Raw genomic sequence first — 17,770 nt, 5'->3', positions numbered from 1 at the left:
CTTCCTGCTCTTCCCAGGCAATTCCTCCCCCATCTACTCAGCCCAGCGTTTCTCTCCCAGCTTCTGCTGACTCATCACCATGGCTGACTCACAGCTCCCCTAGTGTTGCTACCGCCTCTCCCTGTGCATCTACTCCCTCTGTCAACCTCTCAAGCCTGACTTTCCAGCTAAAATTCCAGAGGCAAAAAGTCTGATTGGGTCAGCCCATTCCCCGCTTGGCAGAGATTTGGGGTCTTATGCCCATGCTGATTCAATCAGCTGCAGCCACGGGCACAGAGCTTGGCAGCCAAGACCTCGAGCATTAGTCTTTCACTCAGTTGGAGCACATGGATGCAGCAGTGACCTTTAGTGGCCTGCTGACCAGAACCTGGGGTCCAGGATGAATAATCCATACTTTAGAAAGACACCAAAGGCTTCTGAGAAGATCAGTGATTGACCAGATCTGTGGTTTCCAAAGTTACCTTTGGTTGCCCCATGAGTGAGATAGCTTACTGACTGAGGATGTCACTAAGAGGATAACAAGTTCAAGACAGTTGGGCAGCCGTGGTGAAAACGAGCGGACACGTCCTCGAAGCAAGCCAGTGGCCGTGAAAGTGAGGTGGAGGAAGCAGGAGCAAGTGGGTGTGGAAGCTGAAGATGGCCATCAGGCACAGGAGGCTGGGGTTTAGCAGAAAGGCTGGGTCCAGACACCGGAAGTCATAAAGACATTAGTTAAAATTGTGGGCTGGACATTTGGGGGGAATCTCTCGGATATAAAGAACAGGTCAAAGAAGAAAAACTTAAACAAGTGATTTAAATGGGAAATATTTATGCAGATGGGTAGAGACTCAGAGACTCACAGTGCCCAAGAAAAATAGGGAAGCATTTCCCTGGCTCACTCTCATATTCTCAAAAGCACAGGGTCCAGAGGGTCCTGCATTACATCCCATGCTGCTCCAAACGCCAAGTTTCTAGTCTGCCTAATTTCCCGCAGAAGGTAATGATCCTTCTTGGGAATCCACAATAGTCTAAAAATACATCAGCTGCAGTGCCACAATTAGTAGAGCTGCTGTCCCAGGAAACCCTCATCACATTTTGCTTAGATCAGAGAGTGGATTAACTTTGATGTCTGTCTGAACCTTGTGTGAGACACCACTGGTGGTCCCCTTCCTGCAAGCAGTCAATCTTCACATCCAAGGGAAGACGGAGAAAGTGCCGGATAGAAGCCCAAACCAATTTTTTATCTCGGTGATTGAGATGAAAATATGCACCCTAGGACTCCTAACATATTTGATTTGCATCCTGTCTCCCTACGTCCCTTGAGCTGTCTCTCCCTCTGCACGAATACCTTCCAGACCCAAACCTCCTGCAGCATTCGCAAACATTAGCACAGCTATGAAGCCCCAAGCCCTTCAGCCATGCCACGTGTTGGAGGTAATTATGGAAATTTCCTTATCTGTTAGGGCGCCTAGTGGTACGCAACCGAAACGTACTCTAACTGAAGTCCAAAGGGAGTTTACCGGAATCATACGGGGTGGCTTATAGAATACAATGAACAGCTGAGAACCAGACTGCAAGGGGGAACGAGGGAAGCTCCGGGATCACAGGCAAGCAGGAGCTAGTCAATCATCGTACCAGGACATTTGCAATGGAAGAAATCCACTGCAACTGTGCTGTCTGTCCTTGTGTCGCTGTCCTCATGATTCTTATTCCTGGGAGAAAAAGAACAATTGGGCCCAGTTGGAATTGAACCCATATTCAGACATGGTGAGCTCACTGACTTTGTGAGGCAGTTTAGACTGGTGGTAAGAGCAGGTGTTTGGAGCCAGTCTGGATCTGAATCCAGGCTCTGCCACTTACTAGCCATGTGACCTTGAGCTAGTCATTTTGCTATGCCTCAGCTTCTCTCTCTGAAAGTGGGGATGCCTACCCACGGGGACTGGTGAGTACTCACCAGGTAAACCTGTGATAGTGGTCGGCACAGGGGAAGTGTCCTACAGCCTTGATATCAGTACTGCTAGGAATGCCCAGGGCCCCAGCCAAGAATGCCAAGACGAGAGGTCATTCTCTGAAAGGAATCAGGAGCTATTATTAGGGAAGGCCGAGTGTCCAAAATGACTATCCACAGCCAACATCTTATCCTTCCACCAGACTGTAGTTACCTTGAGGACAACAGACCCTCCTGTTAATTCACTGCCGCATCCAAGAGGGCCGGAAAAGTGCTGGGCTCAGTGAACCTTTGTCAAACACGCAAATGTTGACCACTTCCCTTCTATGTTCCTAATCAACTAGCACAGTGCTTTGTATTTGCTGATTGAATCTATAGGTCGGTGGGATAGTCAAGAAAGGGGAGAACACTGGGATCAAAAAGATGAACTTGTATTTGGTAGGACTCAGTTGCAGGCAAGTGATAGGTAACTAGTTTGAGTAGGATGATGCTAATAAGCTATAGATGGGCTATGCCGTTGGTATAGATTATTGTGTTTGTATAGATTATAGGCTGGCTGCTGGCCAGACTAAAACCTCTAGATCAGCATGAGGGGCAGAGAAACCACGTTACTTTCCACATCACCCTGGAGAGGGGGTGGCTCACCTGTCCCACATTGGTGGGGTCCCTGCCACGGAGGCACTATTGGTACCTCATGAGGACATCCCGGCATTCTCTGTACTGGCTTTCGGAGCCTCTGAGGCTAGGGCTCAGCCAGCCATCTGCCAAGCTTGATCATGGAACTAGTAAGATGTCACGGAGGAGCACACCAGATTAGGAATCATCAGAGTTCAGCCCTGGTCCTGGCTCAGCCAATGGTGTGCGGTCTCTGGCTCTCAGTGACCTGATCTAAAAAATAGGGTAATTTCCGACTTGGAGCTCATGGAGGTGTTGAGCAAATGCAGTCACACCCATGGTGATTTCATCTGGAACTCCTTCTGTTTTAAAAGACAGAACCCAACTCAAAGTGGCTTCAGTGAAGAGGGGACTTTATTGGTTCGTGTTACTGAGAAATTCAGGCACAACTGGCTTCAGGGCTCAAATGTATGTCAGTATCTGATTTCTCCCCATCTCTCAGCTCTCCCTCTGCTCTACTGTCCTCATTCTCCATCTCTAAATGGTGGTCCCCTGCAGTTCCAGAGTCTCATCCCTTCAGGTTCAAATCCAGCTTTCCAGCAGCTGGGATAGACTATGGTTGGCTGAGCATGGGTCATTTGGCCAGAAAGATGCAGCCCCATTGGACAATCAGGCCTGGGTCCAGTGCCAATCAATCTCTGTGATGAGAGAGGGAGCTTGGTCAGGTTTGATTATATGCTTAACCCCCAGAGCTGGGAAAGAGTCAGGAGTAGGGCAGGGGGTGAAGCCCCCGTTTACCTCACAGATTAAGAATGGTAGAGGAGAGGAATGAAAGATATCTGGAATACTATTAACAGAAAGAGAAAGGGCTGCTGGGTGGCTAAAATGACAAATGCACAGAACGCTTGAGATTTTCAGATCAGGTGATATAAAGCACGCATCGCAGCTTCCCTCTTTGCTATAAAGGCTTCTGTCTTCACCCTAACAAGCTCCTGCAGTGCCCGCGGAGCAGCTGTCTCACCCTACAGTCATCTGTCTTCCTCCTCTGAACTTCTGTAGCCCGCAGGACCGTATCACTCATCAGCAATAGGCTGCGTCCGGTCATTAGTTATCTTTTTATGTATATGTCCTGTCTCTTTGGCCACATGGCAGGATCCTGGAGAGCAAGGGTCACGTCTTATTCATCTTTGTATCCCCCATAGCACTTTGCCAGGCGTTTGGGGCACAGCAGACAGTCTATAAATCGGCTGACAGTTCAAATACCTGATTTATAAGCTCCTGGAACCACGAAGGTAAATAGTAGCCTGACTCAACTGCAAAACTACAGAGAAAGAGGAAATCTGTGTCCTCTGCACCATTTTCTGGACTAAATAACGATGTTGGGGGGTGTCAAGATTTTCTGGGGTCGTCTTTGTTCCCCAGCTCCCGGCTGCTGGTAGCATTCTTATTTACAAAGGGTTGAGTGAAAGCCTAGGGAATCTTGGTCTCAGCTGCCCAGTACCCCTGGGCCGGGGAAGGGGCAGGTCTTATACTGCAGCAGCCCACCTAGAAGCACGGAGGATGGCGATCCTAGGAAGAGGAAGAAGGTGTCTGTCCTCGGTGGTTTCCACCCCAGGCTCCCTGCCCTGCACTGATCTCTATTTACTCCCCACTGTGCTTCATAACCCTGACATTCAGCAAAGGGAAGAGGGAGAGAGGAGGGAATGGAAAATCGGAGTCAGAAAAGATCTACTTGTAGCTTGGATGTTGAAACAACATTCCTCCCAGGCTAGTCTCGATTCAGGAGCCCCTCTGGCTCCGATTTCAGAATTCCCTGCAGGCCATCTTGGGCCTGGCGATTTGCACCTTTGTCTCTAATACCCTCAAACCGCCCTTTGGGCCCAAATCTGAGCAGCCAAGCCAGGATTCCCTCACTTGTAAATGATATGAGGATTAAATCAGCCAGCCATAGAGAGCCTCCACCTAACGGTGTAGTCACTAAAATCAAATCAATTTGAAGAACGAAAAAGCGTGGTTGGTAATGAAGGCAGTGCTAAACGAGGTCTGAAGAGTGGTTGGTGGAGCGGCTAAGAGGAGAACCAGGTTGAGCGGGCAGAACAGGGAACAGAGAGCAGTAAAGGTCCACATTCAAATCGCAGCCGGCGCTCGTCCAGTGCAGCGCGCAGTCAGGGAGCGCCGGGGAGGCAGTGCCCCGGGTCCCAGGCCCCGCCCCCGCCCCGCCCCGCCCTAGCTCCACCCAGCCCCTAGGCCCCGCCTCTGGTTCCACCCCTGCCCCAACCTCGCTCCGCCCCATCCCCGCCCCTCCTCCTAGCCCCGCCTCCAAGGCCCGGAAGCGAAAGCCGGTACTCTTCCTCCGAGCGGGGTCACGACCCAGCCGGCGTGAGTCTGAATTCCGAGAGTGCGGGGTGCTCAGCGGGTCAGGGCAGCCCCTGGCTGTAGCCATGTCCCCGAACCTACGCACCGCTTTCATTTTCGGCGGCTTCATCTCCCTGATCGGCGCCGCCTTCTACCCCATCTACTTCCGGCCTCTAATGCGGCTAGAAGAGTACCGTGAGTGACCTCTGACTCCGCGTGGTGGCCTGGCTCCAGTAACTCCCCCACTTCCCTTCGTCCTTTCCACGTGGGGCTATGGAGGGAGGTGGCTGGCGAGTCAGGGAGACGCGGGGTCGAATCCCACTATGTGCCCCTTTGTGTGACCTTGGACAACCTCTCGGACCCCCAACATCCTCATCAGTAGTTATCTGTTTTTACAGTACCTTAATATAAAACCATCTATTCTCTGGTGAGACTCAAAAATTTCACAGAGTAGGTCAACACTAAATACTAGTTTATACTCAGTGACATTCACTGAAGGCTTATGTAGTCTCGTAAGGCAAACACTGGATCGTTTAATTTACACAAGCTTACTTTGAGGTAGGTATTATCTGTTTTACAGGTGGGGAAATTGAGGCTCAGAGAGGTTGTATAACATGCCCAAGGTCACACAGCTGGTAAATGGGGCAAGACAAATATTCCAAGTCCAGCCTCTGTCTCCAGACATAATTTCACACACTGAAGATGGGAATGGTGATGTGGGAATGGGCCTTAATTAATCTTGAACTTGAAGGTGTTTTTATTGCACTTCATTTCCACTCCCAAAGATGTCTTTGAGTGGAAATGTTTCAAACCTAAACTGTTAACCTGGGTTTTGAGTTTTTCCACTCCTTTCTCCTCAAATCTTTTTTCAGATTCTGCTGTCTTCCTTCATTTTTAATCTGGTTGCTCATATGACAATGGTGAATATCCTGGGAGTAATTTTCTTCCTTAATCATTCAAGTCCTATCATTCGAAAAGCCAAACTCTCCTTCCCTGAGACCTATACCTCAGCAAGGATTAGCACTTTGATACATCTGAAACCATCTGTCAGAGAGAAAATATAAGGCATTAGAGGCTCATTTTGTTCTCCAGGAAACCTGAATCATCTTGAAGATGGAAGGGGGCCAAACCTGCCCCTTGAGAGTATTAGCGGAGGCTGAGAGCTTGGTGATTTGAAGGCGAAAGCTCCGTGTAAATGTTCTGCCCGTTACAAATGCTACATTTGGTTTCTGAGGCAGAGTGTTTTAAGTACACACTAAAATTTCCTTGTAGCCAGGATTGAAATGGCTTCTGCATTCTGCCTTCCAGCCTATCTCCATGCACCATGCGTGGGGGTGAACATGGGACTGTGTGAAGCCCTGAATAATCTATCTACATTACCCCTGGGTACTGGATCCCTGCTCCAGGCTATTTTATTACAACCTCTAGAGTTGAACTGGGGACAAGGGAGTCTGCTTGGGATCCCACTAGAAAAGTTTTAGTTGTGAAGACTAGAGCTGGCTCTCAACTGGGGATGATTTTTGTCCCCCTGCTCCCCAGGGGACATTTGGTTCTATCTGGAGACATTTTTGCTTGTCACAAAATGGGTGGGGTGGGATGGGTGTGCTACTAACATCTAGTGCGTAGAGGCCGGGGTTGCTGCTAAACTTTCTGCAGTGCAACGGGACAGCCCCCTCATGACAAAGAATTACCCAGCCCAAAATGTGATCAGCCCTGAGCTTGAGAAACCCTGCCCTGGTCAGAATATCAAGGCGTCTGTGCTGTGTCTCCCAACAGCAGTCTTACAGGGCTAGTCCAGAGTCCGTAGTTGAGTGAGTCACCCTGAGACAGACAAATTAGGCCTTTTAAGTGAACGTTTAGTGCTCGTGGCTACAATAGCTGCATTTTTAACTATAAGATGATCTACACCTGCCCACATTCCTGGTTCAATTTTAATTTGGACAACTTTTATCTGAGAGTTGTAATTGATTCCTTAAATGGGTAAATGACACAAAACAGCTAATGTTTATTGAAAGCTTATTGTATGTCTGACACTCTTCCATGCACTTCATATATATTAACTCATTTGGTTCTCATAACAACTGTGTATGGTAGTTGCTATGGGATCATCATCCCCATTTTGCATGTGGACAGACTAAGGTAGGAATAGTTACCTTGCACAGGGACCCCCAGCTGATGAGTCACAGATCTGGAATTTGAACAGTGTCCTAAATCGCTACACCAGGGAACCATGCTGCCTTTCTAAGAGGGTGAGAATAAGTTAGATGAGGGTCTAAATCCTTTACTAGATGAGGATCTTAAGGTGAGTTACTTAACCTTTCTGAGCCTGGCCTTTTTCCTCATCTGTAACAGTGGAATTAGCAGAACCGAATGTACAGGTTTTGGAGAGAATTAAATGAGATAACAGATGTGGAAACACTTTGTCTTATGTTAGGCATCGCATAAAAACATTTCAAAAATAAGGAGCCACAGGGGCAGGGAAATGAGACAAGGGGATTTAAACAGGTGGACAGACCCAAAGCTGGCTGACCTGGCAGTAAACTGAGGTCCCATCAGGTGAGGCATTAGTGACTGGGTCATGGGAACCCGCTGTGAGGACAGAGCTTCAGTTCACTTTGACACATTCAACTAGCATTTGTTTAGCTTCCTTTTCATTTTTTTAAAACCCGAATTTTAGCAGTTGCTGTGTATCTGGCACTGTGTTAGATGCCGGATGTATATGACTGGACAAGATGGTCAGAGCTCTTCTTTCATGTCACTGTCCCCACCCTTGCCCAGTCCTCGAACTCTGAGCTGGTCTCCCTGCTCCACTAGGCCCCCGCGACCACCCTCTCTCTACCCAGCAGCCACGGGGGTTTTCCTAGCTGCTTTGTTGTTGCTGATCTACCTTCTTTTCATTTGGGGTCAAAGAATTCAGACTATGATTTTGACTCTTTGATGTTGGTCAAGATTTGCTTTGTGACTTGGTACAAGTCAATTTTTGCAAATGTTCCTTGTGTGCTGGGAATGATGTATGTCCTCTCGGTTTGGGGTACAGAGTTCTGTCTGTGACGGTTTCAGAACAAGCTTCTTAATTCTGTTACTTAGATATCTTGAGGCCATATTATTCAGTGCACACAATCTAGAATATTCTGGAGAATTTTTTCGATTATCATTATGTAAGAGTCCTTTTTACCCCTAATACTCCTCCCCAACTCTGTTTTATCTGATACTATCATCGTTACCAGTTTTCTGTTGGTTAGTGTTTTCCTGGTGTGTGTGTGTGTATATACACTCTTATATTTAGCCTTTATTTGTCCTTAAGTCTTATAACCACCCTAAACTGGGATTTTTAAAAAATCCAATCTGATCATCTTTTTTAACTGTTAGATTGGAATCATTTTCACTTATGTTTACTGATATATTTACATTTATTTTCCTTGTCTTGTGTTTTCCATTTATTCTTCTGTTTCTCTACTCCCTTCTTTGCTCCTTTTCTGCCTGCAAGCCTTCTTTGTTTAATTTCTCCCACTCTACTAGTTTGAAAGTTTTACATTGTATTTTTCTTCCATTGTGATTACAGTTTAAAGTTAGTCAATACCTTCACCTCCTGTGAAATATACAAAGACCTGAGGATGGGCAGCCCCGTCCCATGTGCCCCGCTCACCCTGCCTGGTGTTTGTGGCTCCCCAAATCACTTAGTACCACCAGCATTTTACACAGGCACTGATTGTCTCTCTTTACCCTCATTCTTTACTCACTGATCCTTCTTTTATCTCACTCCTTTCTAGTTTCAGTTTTCTCCATTCTGAAATACATCTGTTTATATTTCTTTGATGAGAAATTGTAACTGGGAAAATCCACTCTTGTGTGTCAGTGTAGAACTCCAGGTCTTCTGCTGTGGCTGTTGAGAAGTCGACCGTCGTGCTATTTGTTCTTTGAATTTGATCATCTCACTTGCTTGTTTAAAATACTTCAATAACCCTCTGCTGTCCTCAGAGTCCAGCCAGTGGAGAATCACTGAAGTATTGTAATCAGAGCAAGGTGATCGGATTCCCTCTGTCTGTATGTGTTGGAGGGGCTGGAAGGGTCAGGGTTGGAGGTAGAAGGCCAGGTACAGGAAGGGTGTGCTTCCCTTGGCATCCAGGAGAGGTGACTGACCAGAGTGGCAGTGGTTATGGGCCTCAGGAGGAGTACTGAATTTGGGAGCCATACTTAAGAAATAAATCCTCTACAGGGATTTGTGACTGATTCACTCAAGGGTGAGGGATAGAGGGGGATGAGACTGGCACCCAGCTTTCTGGCTCCAGCAGCTGAGGAGATGGTGGTACTACTCATTAAGAAACACAAGAAGGAATCGATTTGGGGGGATGAGAGGACAAGTTAATTCAATTTTGGATGTATCAAGTTTTAGGTACCCGGATGTGCTCTTGGAGCCTTCCCCTGGGTGATGGGATGGGCCAGTCTGGAGCTGAGCCGCAGGATCTGAGCTGGAGCTAGAGGTGGCGTGTTGTCAGCACCAGAGGGGAAGCAGAGTCACTGCGGTGGGCAGGGCTCCCAGGCAGCACTCAGAGGTGGAGGAAGACAGCTGGTCCAGGGCAGGGTGCAGGTGAAGGTCTGAAGAGCAAGCGGTCAGGGAGGAAGGGCCCCCAGAAGAGACTGACAAGGAGTGGCCGGGGAGAGAGAATTACAGCCAGAAGAGGCTGTGGTCACACGTCCCACAAAGACAGCTCCTCATGAAAAGTGTGTGGTCAGCAGGGCTAGGCTGCTGGGAGACAGTGAAAAGGATGAGAAGTGAAAATATCCATTGGATTTAGCAAGAAGAAGGTAAAGCTCATTGGCTGTTTTGTTAAGAATGCTTTCGGTGGCGTGGTAGTGAGCAGAAAGCAGATTGCAAGGGACTGAAGACTAAATAGTTTATTAGGTTGACTATTTAAAGATACTGGGCTCTATGGAGAGGAGAATGACAAATTATATTTGCAGCAGATCAAGGGAGCTCAGGGGAGTTTTGTTTTCGTTTTGGCTGGTAGCAGTGGGAGACCCAAGAGAGTCTCTAGATAGAGAAGGATGCTGGAGAGAGAAGATGACCCACAGAGTGGGAGGTGGCAGGGATCTTGAGATCAGATGGAAGAGGAAGCCTTGGACCAAAGGCAGGGCACCTCTTCCACCAGCTCAGGAGGAAGGGTGGGTGTGGGTCCAGCTAGACGTAGGTGTGACGTTGGCAAGTTGTAGGCACTTCCCGGTTGTTGCGGCTTCTGTTGTCTTTGTGACACAGGAGGTCAGGTAACAATGAGTAAGAGAGAGGCAGGGCCCCCGGCCAGCTGCTCCCTCCTTGACTCTCCCCTGGGCTTTGTGACCGTCCCCTCCGCCAGTACTCCCGGCTTTGCTCTTTCGCTCCTGCCTTTCTGCCTCTCCTTAGCCTCTCTTGTTGGGTCTTCCTCTGCTGAGCATCCTTCACACATTTCTATTCCAAGGAGGACTGAGGAGAAGCCCAGAGTCCTTGGAAGGGCAGAGCAGACACCCAGTCCTTGAGAAGGGGAGCGGGGCTGGCAAGGGAGGAACCCAGGCCATGTAGGGCCCAAGTGTCCTGTCGGCGCAGACCCTTCAGCTGGGCCAGCCTGACTGATGCTGGCCAGCCTGGGTATGGGGACAGTTAGGTTCCCGGGCCCCTGCTGCAGTAAGCGTCAAGGCAGTAGAAAAGAGGCAGAAGACTGCTTACGTAAAAGAAAGCCAAGGAGATCTTCCATGATTCAAAAGCAGGCAGGCCACTACCACAAGATTGTAGTACTGGATTTCATTTTGACGTGCAGTGTGATCTTCAGCCCTTTCACTAACTCAGCCAGACTTTACCAAGTCAGGTTTCAGGTGGAATACATAGTCAGTTTGACATGTGAGACCTCGGTACTGAAATGAACACTGGGGAGGTGGCCTTTGGCATTGGTAGTCGGCGGTCCCAAACCAGAAGGATGGGGACAGTTGTGCTGGGCCTCTGGAGGGAATCCCTGACAGTGCTTTTTAGCTTTCACCCCATCGGCGCAGCACGGTTTGTGTGAAGAGCCCACGTCTGGGGAAGGGTACAGGTGCTGTAACTCGAAGCCTGATCTGCCTTTTGTCTTAGCATCATAGAACCAGACAGTGATCCTGAATGTGGCCTTTTGAAAATAACATCCATTTCAGGGCAACCTATGTAATGAGGCAGAGTAAGATCATCTTCTGTGATCCTGTTCATTTTTAACTTTAGTTAGATGTGCAGGAGCATGAAATCCTAGGGTTTTGCCAGAAACCCGGTACTCATTCAGTCTCCTCGCTTAGATGACTTGTCCAAGGTCATTCAGCATATATTCATTGCTGGGTAGACGCTACACCCTAACTCCCCGGCCTTGTCTGCTGCTTAATGACTTCCTCTTTCACCTGCATTTAGGACAGGGGAAAGCGCCTGCCAGCAAAGAGAAAGGTTACATTAGAAGAGCCGTGAGACCCCAGTTCTCCTACCTCTGTCCTCCCACCCCTAACCGGAACAGGGCTGCGAGAAATCACTTGATGCAGAAATGATTCTGACCTTGGAAGAGCATTTTCCTGATTACATGGCAGGTGCTTAGGTTTGTTTCTTTATTTAAACAGAGGTGCTGGGAATTGAACCAGGACCTCGAGCATGCTAAGCACACACCATACAACTAAGCTATACCCTTCCCGCACGTGGCAGGTGCCAAGAATTTGCTTTTTCTTCCTTTCACAGTAGAGTCAAATACAAGGTCAGTGCACAGACTAAAGTCTTATTCTCTAACTGGCTTTACAAAGCTGCCTGGATTCCACCGCACACTCTGGTGAAAAACAAGTGTCCTCAGTATTGGGAGGAATCCATGCTTCCGGTGGCCCTTTGGTCCCCTCAGCCGCTGGCTCACACTCGCCACCAGGGTAGATATCCAGTCCTGAATCACCCCGCAGTCAGACTGCAGCAAAATGGGAGCACTGAAAAAGTATTTTTAATTTTATATTTGCCATTTAAAAAAAGATACTTCGAAGTAATCATCATGGAGCAGTCTCAGTGTTATTGGACTGCCTTATACTGGTTTTGCAGTTGTATATTTTTGTTATTAAGAAAAGAAAAATCCAAACCTACAGAGAAGATTTAAGAATAGTACAGTCAATCCCTTTAGGTCCTTCACCTGGATTTACCAGTTGTCAACATTTTGCAACATTCGCTTTCTCTCCCTCTATATATGTTACATATCTATATCTACATACACATAGACACATATATATATATACATGTGTAATTATATACACATATTTTAATGGTGTACTTTTATTTTGCTGAACCATTTGAGAATAAGTTGAAGACACTGTGAGCTTTCATCCCTAAACACTTCAGCAGGTACTTCCTGAGAACAAGGACATTCTCTTACATAATCACAATTATCCAATCCAGGAAATTTAATATTGACACAATGCTATTATGTAATACACAGCCCATATTCAAATGTTGACATTTGTCCAATTACTGCAGGTTGCGAGTTGCTTTTATCTTAACTGTTCATTGGCAGGAGGAGATGGCGGGGGTGTTCGGAGGTGGCAGTCTCACTGCGTAGGGCCCCGAGACCGGCACCCGCTTCTAGGTTTCTACCTGCTGGTCCTCCCCTAGAGCGCCCTCGCCTAGTCAGTGATGACCGCTGAGGGGGCTGGTGCTTGGGTATGCTGTATTCATTTGCTGTGACAGTTAAATAAAGGAGCAAGTCACATAGATTATTTCACAATATGGACATTTAATATAAGGATATGTTTCATTTTCAAAGACTTAAAAATTGTTAGGTGGATTCTTATCGTCCCGTACAGAACTGAGCCCGTCTGCCTGTATTGCTGAGTTTTTAATTATATACCTGGCCCTTTGAGTAGAGAGAATGATCCTCCATTAAAGCTGCAAATCAGCTCACTGCCTTAGCACCAGGGGGCAGAGTCGGGCTTGCTGAGATGCCCAAGTGGGGACTTTCCTAACCGGCGTCGCAAAGCTCCAGGCCCAGTGTTGTCTGTTAGTGTTTTAATCATTTCACTCCTGATAGAAAACGTGCTCACTACTGAAAAGTCAGTAATTAGCTTATCTTGATCTATCCACATAGTTAAACCCCTGACTTCTGCGTTGCCCTTTTCCTGAGGTTGATAGACGTTTGCTGTTTCTCTAATGATAGCAAAATAGAAACCTCATCAAGATGTACTTGCTAAATCCTGAGGGACCAGCTTGTTTTCCCCTTAGCATGTTCTGTGTTCACAAATAAAGTGTCTTTGTGTCATATCACGAGTTTGTGTAAGACTGCTGTGGCCTTAGAGTATTTATAAGACGTTAATGGATTAAAGAACCGGGGATGTAGATAGGATGCTAATACTGGTTATCGCTTGGTAGGAACTGGTTCAGCAAATCGGTTTAAATTGCCTCTCCAAGCTGAAAAAAGAGGTGGTTGCGTAAGGACAAGGATTATAAAGAGATTATGGTCTATTTAAAATAAATCCTCAGCCTCTCTCCAACCTCATTAGCAATTAGCAAGGAAGTGTGAAGACGGATTCTTTTCTCTTCCCTTGGTTCTCCATTGCGTTGTAAGAGGTTAGAGCACAATTAGGCATTCTGTTGCTACCAGAAGTCAACTTCCTGTGATGCTTGGCAGTCTGCCAGCTTCTTTGGCTTTGCTGGACCGGGCCTCTCGGAGAACATGTTCGGTATACCAGGATGTCTGATTGTCTTAAATCTGGACGTCTAGAATGCTTTCTGGCAATCCAGCATTTTTAAAAAACTCATCTCTTCCTTCTTCCATAATACTGGAGAATAGACCTTATAGGTGTAAAAAAATGATATCTATTTTTGGCCCTGGCATGATCGATGACAGAGTAGTCTTTTCCTGGTTGGCATTTTCTAAGAGCGTGTTTGAGACACATCCATACTTGGAGACTTACTGACGGTGCAGTAGGGCTCAATCCTGCAGGAATTTAACTTCTTAGGAAATGAGCTCGGCTTTTGTGTTGAGTTATTTTAGAAAGTCTGACACCTGAGAGGCCCCATTATCATACACTCTGGATGGGAGAAGTCTTTGGCATTTCTTGGTCCACAGGGTCTTGGTTGTTGTTCACCTGCTGCTTCTCAGAGAGGCCCAGTGAAACCATCGGACTGTTGTCTATAAGGGGCTTCCTCATGCTGTGTCTTCTTGCTTAGGGTTGGATGTCAAGATTCACATCATTCCTATTGCCCAGTGTTTTATTTGCCAAAGCAAAATTTGGCATTGATAAAACTATCAGATAGGCCACTTAGGATTGACTTCCTGTCACATCACGGGAGAAGCAAGTTCAATGAATATTCCCAGTCTGGCAAATTCCTGTTTCTTGTACCGTTATGCTTGTGTAACTTTATACGAATCCAGAGGCCAGAATAAAGAAAACTGCCTAATATTAAATAAGAGCTAAATGTGGATTTAAAGAAACACTGTCAGCCTGATTAAAATAAAGTTCCAATTACAACACTTAATTACTATAATATAGTAATAAACATCCCTTGGCTCTAAGTCCTTCTCCTGAAAAGCCACCATTTGTTTGTCAAGAGACCTAAAATAATAAGTCTTTGTTTTCACAGCCCTTGGGTTTATTCGAAACCACTTAGAAAGATGTGTCAGAGTGCTTGAAGCCCACAGACATAAAATGCCCAATTTCTCTTGGCCCTCGCCTGTTGGACATCTCCAAAGAGATGGGCTAAGCGGCTGTCACTAAAACGTGCTTACTAATTGGCGCAGCACCTGCAATCAATTAGGGAAGCTTCAATTATCCCAACCAAAGCCACCCACCCAAAGATTAATTTTCTGCTCTATTTCCTATCAAAAACAGCATATTTAGCTCTGGGTCTAGGCCTTCAGTGGAGTACATTTTCGACACATAAACTACATCGTTTTCTTGTTAATTGTACTTGTTTCTTCAATTCAGCAGTCTTGCCCTCCTAATATCACACCCACCAGTTCTTTCAAAACTGTTCTTTTTCTGTTGTTTTTGTTGCCTTTCCAAACTGCTGAGATCACCGAGAAAAGATGTTCGTTGGGAGCTTTTCTTCTGAAGTACAGCTTGCTTGCTTTTACTGAAAATATCCAATCTTTTTGCTTGATGGGATCTAACTTCCATAACCTAAAAGCTTTGCATAGCGGCTCTGAATCTGCCAGCACTCAGCTCTATTGTTTTCTAATTTTCCCATCTAGATAGGATTTCCACTCCCGCTGCCCCCCACACCCCTCTCTAAAGAGTAATTTCTCTGTTGTGTTTCTTAGAGAAGGAACAAGCCGTAAATCGAGCTGGTATTGTTCAAGAAGATGTGCAGCCACCAGGTAAACTTAAAAATCAAAACACAGTCCCACGTGGACTATTGTGTTGTTGGGGCGGGAGGCGGGGGATGTTTGCTTTGTAGCGGGAGAAATCTTTTTCACTTCGAGGCTCGATTGTGATTGTGCTGTTTACTCCACAGCAGTTGCCACTTCAGAGGTGCCACCCCAAGACTTCATCTTACCATTTCACTCAAGAATAGTTTTTGCAAGTTTGCACGTTTCTCTTTTGCATTTGATCAGGGGGCACCAACGTGTAACAAGCGTGCAATTAAATATGAAGCGCAAATAGCTGTTTTGCAGGCTTATTTACCAAGCACCTATTTAAACACTACCCTCATGGGAAAGTACTGTTTATTTGTGAGCTCTTTTAATTGATGCAGGATTCAGCTTTATACAAAAGCTCAAAAGTTCCCTTTATGGCTGAACGGTTAGTTACTTTAAGACGATCCAAGTTGGCTGAGAATGAGAGGTTTCCAGCTTATTAGCCAAAACTTGTAATCTGTGGCTGTGGTCTTTTTTATTTATTTATTTTTTTAACGAGGCCAAATACATATCTCCCTGTCACGGGGCCATTTCCGAGCCATTTTAAAGTCCCTCATGGATTCCCCAGCTTCCTAGCCCTTCCATTCCGGGGCTCTGACAGCTTCCCCGCCCTGCCTCAAACTGCGTAGAAATTGCACAACTCAGTTCTGATGTCATCTTGTTTGTTTGGTGTTGAGGGAAGTGGTAGGAAGTCTACAAACGAATCTTGTTTTTATTCCTATTTCTCTCTATAGGGTTAAAAGTGTGGTCGGATCCATTTGGCCGGAAATGAGAAGGCTATCCCCACCTCTGATTGTGAAAGGAGACAGTCCTTGTGCTTTCAACTGCCCCAAGTTCAATAAATCGCCTGGCTAGAGAATGATGGCTGGAGAAGAAAAGTCTCTAATGTCGTCAAGAGTGCTGTGCACAAGAATTAATTCCCTTCTTAAATATCAGAGAACCCTGGAACAAATCACACCATTAGGAAGGCTTTCATGATTCGGTTTCCTTTCTAAAAATGAAGCTCTCTCACCCAGCTGTGTTTGGAGGCGATCTACTTATTATTCCGTCTCTACCTCTTACCCAACCGAGCTGTGATATGAATGTAAGCAACCAGTAGAATTGAGAAGATCCTCGTCTGTTTGTCTGTTTTGCCATCTTCCAAAAGGAAATTTCAGCTAAAAGCCACCATAGTGAGCAGCCTCATAGGGCTCTTCGAAAATGTTAAAGTTGATAAAACTCTTTGAGGACAAGGTACATTATTACTTAAGAATAAACAGTTCAGCTCAACTAGCTCGTTGGGAAGGTTGCTGCACGTTGGAAAATAAATATGAAGCAAGTTCAAACTAAATGGGTGTGCATGTGTAGCAGAAACCAGTGCTGAGTTAAAGGAAGTAAAAATGTGTGTATTAAAATGATTTCTTTTTACTTGACAATGGTGTAAGTGTTTTTTGTAAATCCTTTTTTATAAGCTCATTAAATTGTACCAAGAAGTACTATTTGACTAGATTATATTTGACTAGGTATTTGTGTGGTGGTTGTCAAATTGTATACAAGTAGAAATCTTAAAAGTAAAGAGCAGATTTGCAGAGACAGACATTTATTGAATGTGATTCTCTACCAGGTACCTTCTTGCTCTAGTGCTCTTTCTGCCCGCTTGCTAGATGATGTGCTTTTGAAGAGATACACCCCTCATTTTTCCGTCTCGCAGAGCGCCTCGCTCATTACTGCATGTGTGCGCTTTGAGATGAGCTGCCTGATGACATAATTTCATTATTGTGAACTGGGAGTTTGCTTAACAGACAACTGGCATAATTATGTTGATTACTGTCAAAAAGAAATAAGATTGATAGTTCCAAAACCAAAGTCGTCATATTTTGGTAGGCATTCCCTAACATTTAGTTGACTTACAGTTAACAACCCCAATAAAAGAAGTTGACTCATTCAGCGTACGTGTGACCACTGTTTTCCTTGGAAGGGGCACTAGAAGGTCGTGTGACTTAAAGTCACATCCAGTGGGTGCTTAATTGAGACTTATCTGTGACAGTGGCCAGTGCTGGTCCCATCTGCTTTGGAAAATATCCAAGCTGAAATGACTGTGTCTAAATGTTGTAGAGAAGAACTTGGCAGCCCTGATGGCTTACTTGTCGCCTGGAACAGATTCAATTTAGCCTCCTGGGTGGGATCTTTGTCCTGGTCTTGACCTTGCCGTTGGTCTACCTCTTTGCAGAGATAAAGAGGCTTCCTGTCCTGCTCAGCTGCCTTGATGTTTTTGAAAGGGTCACTCTTGATGTTATCAGAGGTGTAATGTCAGACTCTGCTGCCCATGCTTGACAAAAGCCGGGTTGTAAGAGTGTTGACGGAGGGTCTTGTAGTGGCTCCAGGCAGCTTCCAGGTGTGCCTCTGGGAGGATGCTGGAAGCACTGGAAAGAGGGATCTTCATCAAATACAGTTAGGAAACAGAGTTAAAGTTAATTAGGTTTATTTGCTTCTAATTTGACCATTTCCAAGAGAGACATAAATTTCCCAA

The 17,770-nt window shown here is 46.0% G+C and overlaps 1 protein-coding gene across 1 annotated transcript; it reads left to right on the top strand.

Moving 5' to 3' along the window:
- The first annotated feature begins 4,857 nt into the window (after positions 1 to 4,857).
- Positions 4,858 to 17,187, top strand: SMIM20 (small integral membrane protein 20). The gene is made up of 3 exons (XM_010963036.3): positions 4,858 to 5,092; positions 15,166 to 15,222; positions 15,996 to 17,187. The coding sequence occupies exons 1-3, from the start codon at positions 4,984 to 4,986 to the stop codon at positions 16,031 to 16,033; spliced, it is 204 nt and encodes a 67-aa protein (XP_010961338.1). The 5' UTR covers positions 4,858 to 4,983; the 3' UTR covers positions 16,034 to 17,187.
- The last annotated feature ends 583 nt before the right edge of the window (positions 17,188 to 17,770 follow it).

This window comes from Camelus bactrianus, chromosome 2 (genome assembly GCF_048773025.1).
Source record: "Camelus bactrianus isolate YW-2024 breed Bactrian camel chromosome 2, ASM4877302v1, whole genome shotgun sequence".
Taxonomy (NCBI): Eukaryota; Metazoa; Chordata; class Mammalia; order Artiodactyla; family Camelidae; genus Camelus; species Camelus bactrianus.
This window is presented reverse-complemented; position numbering and strand designations above follow the sequence as displayed.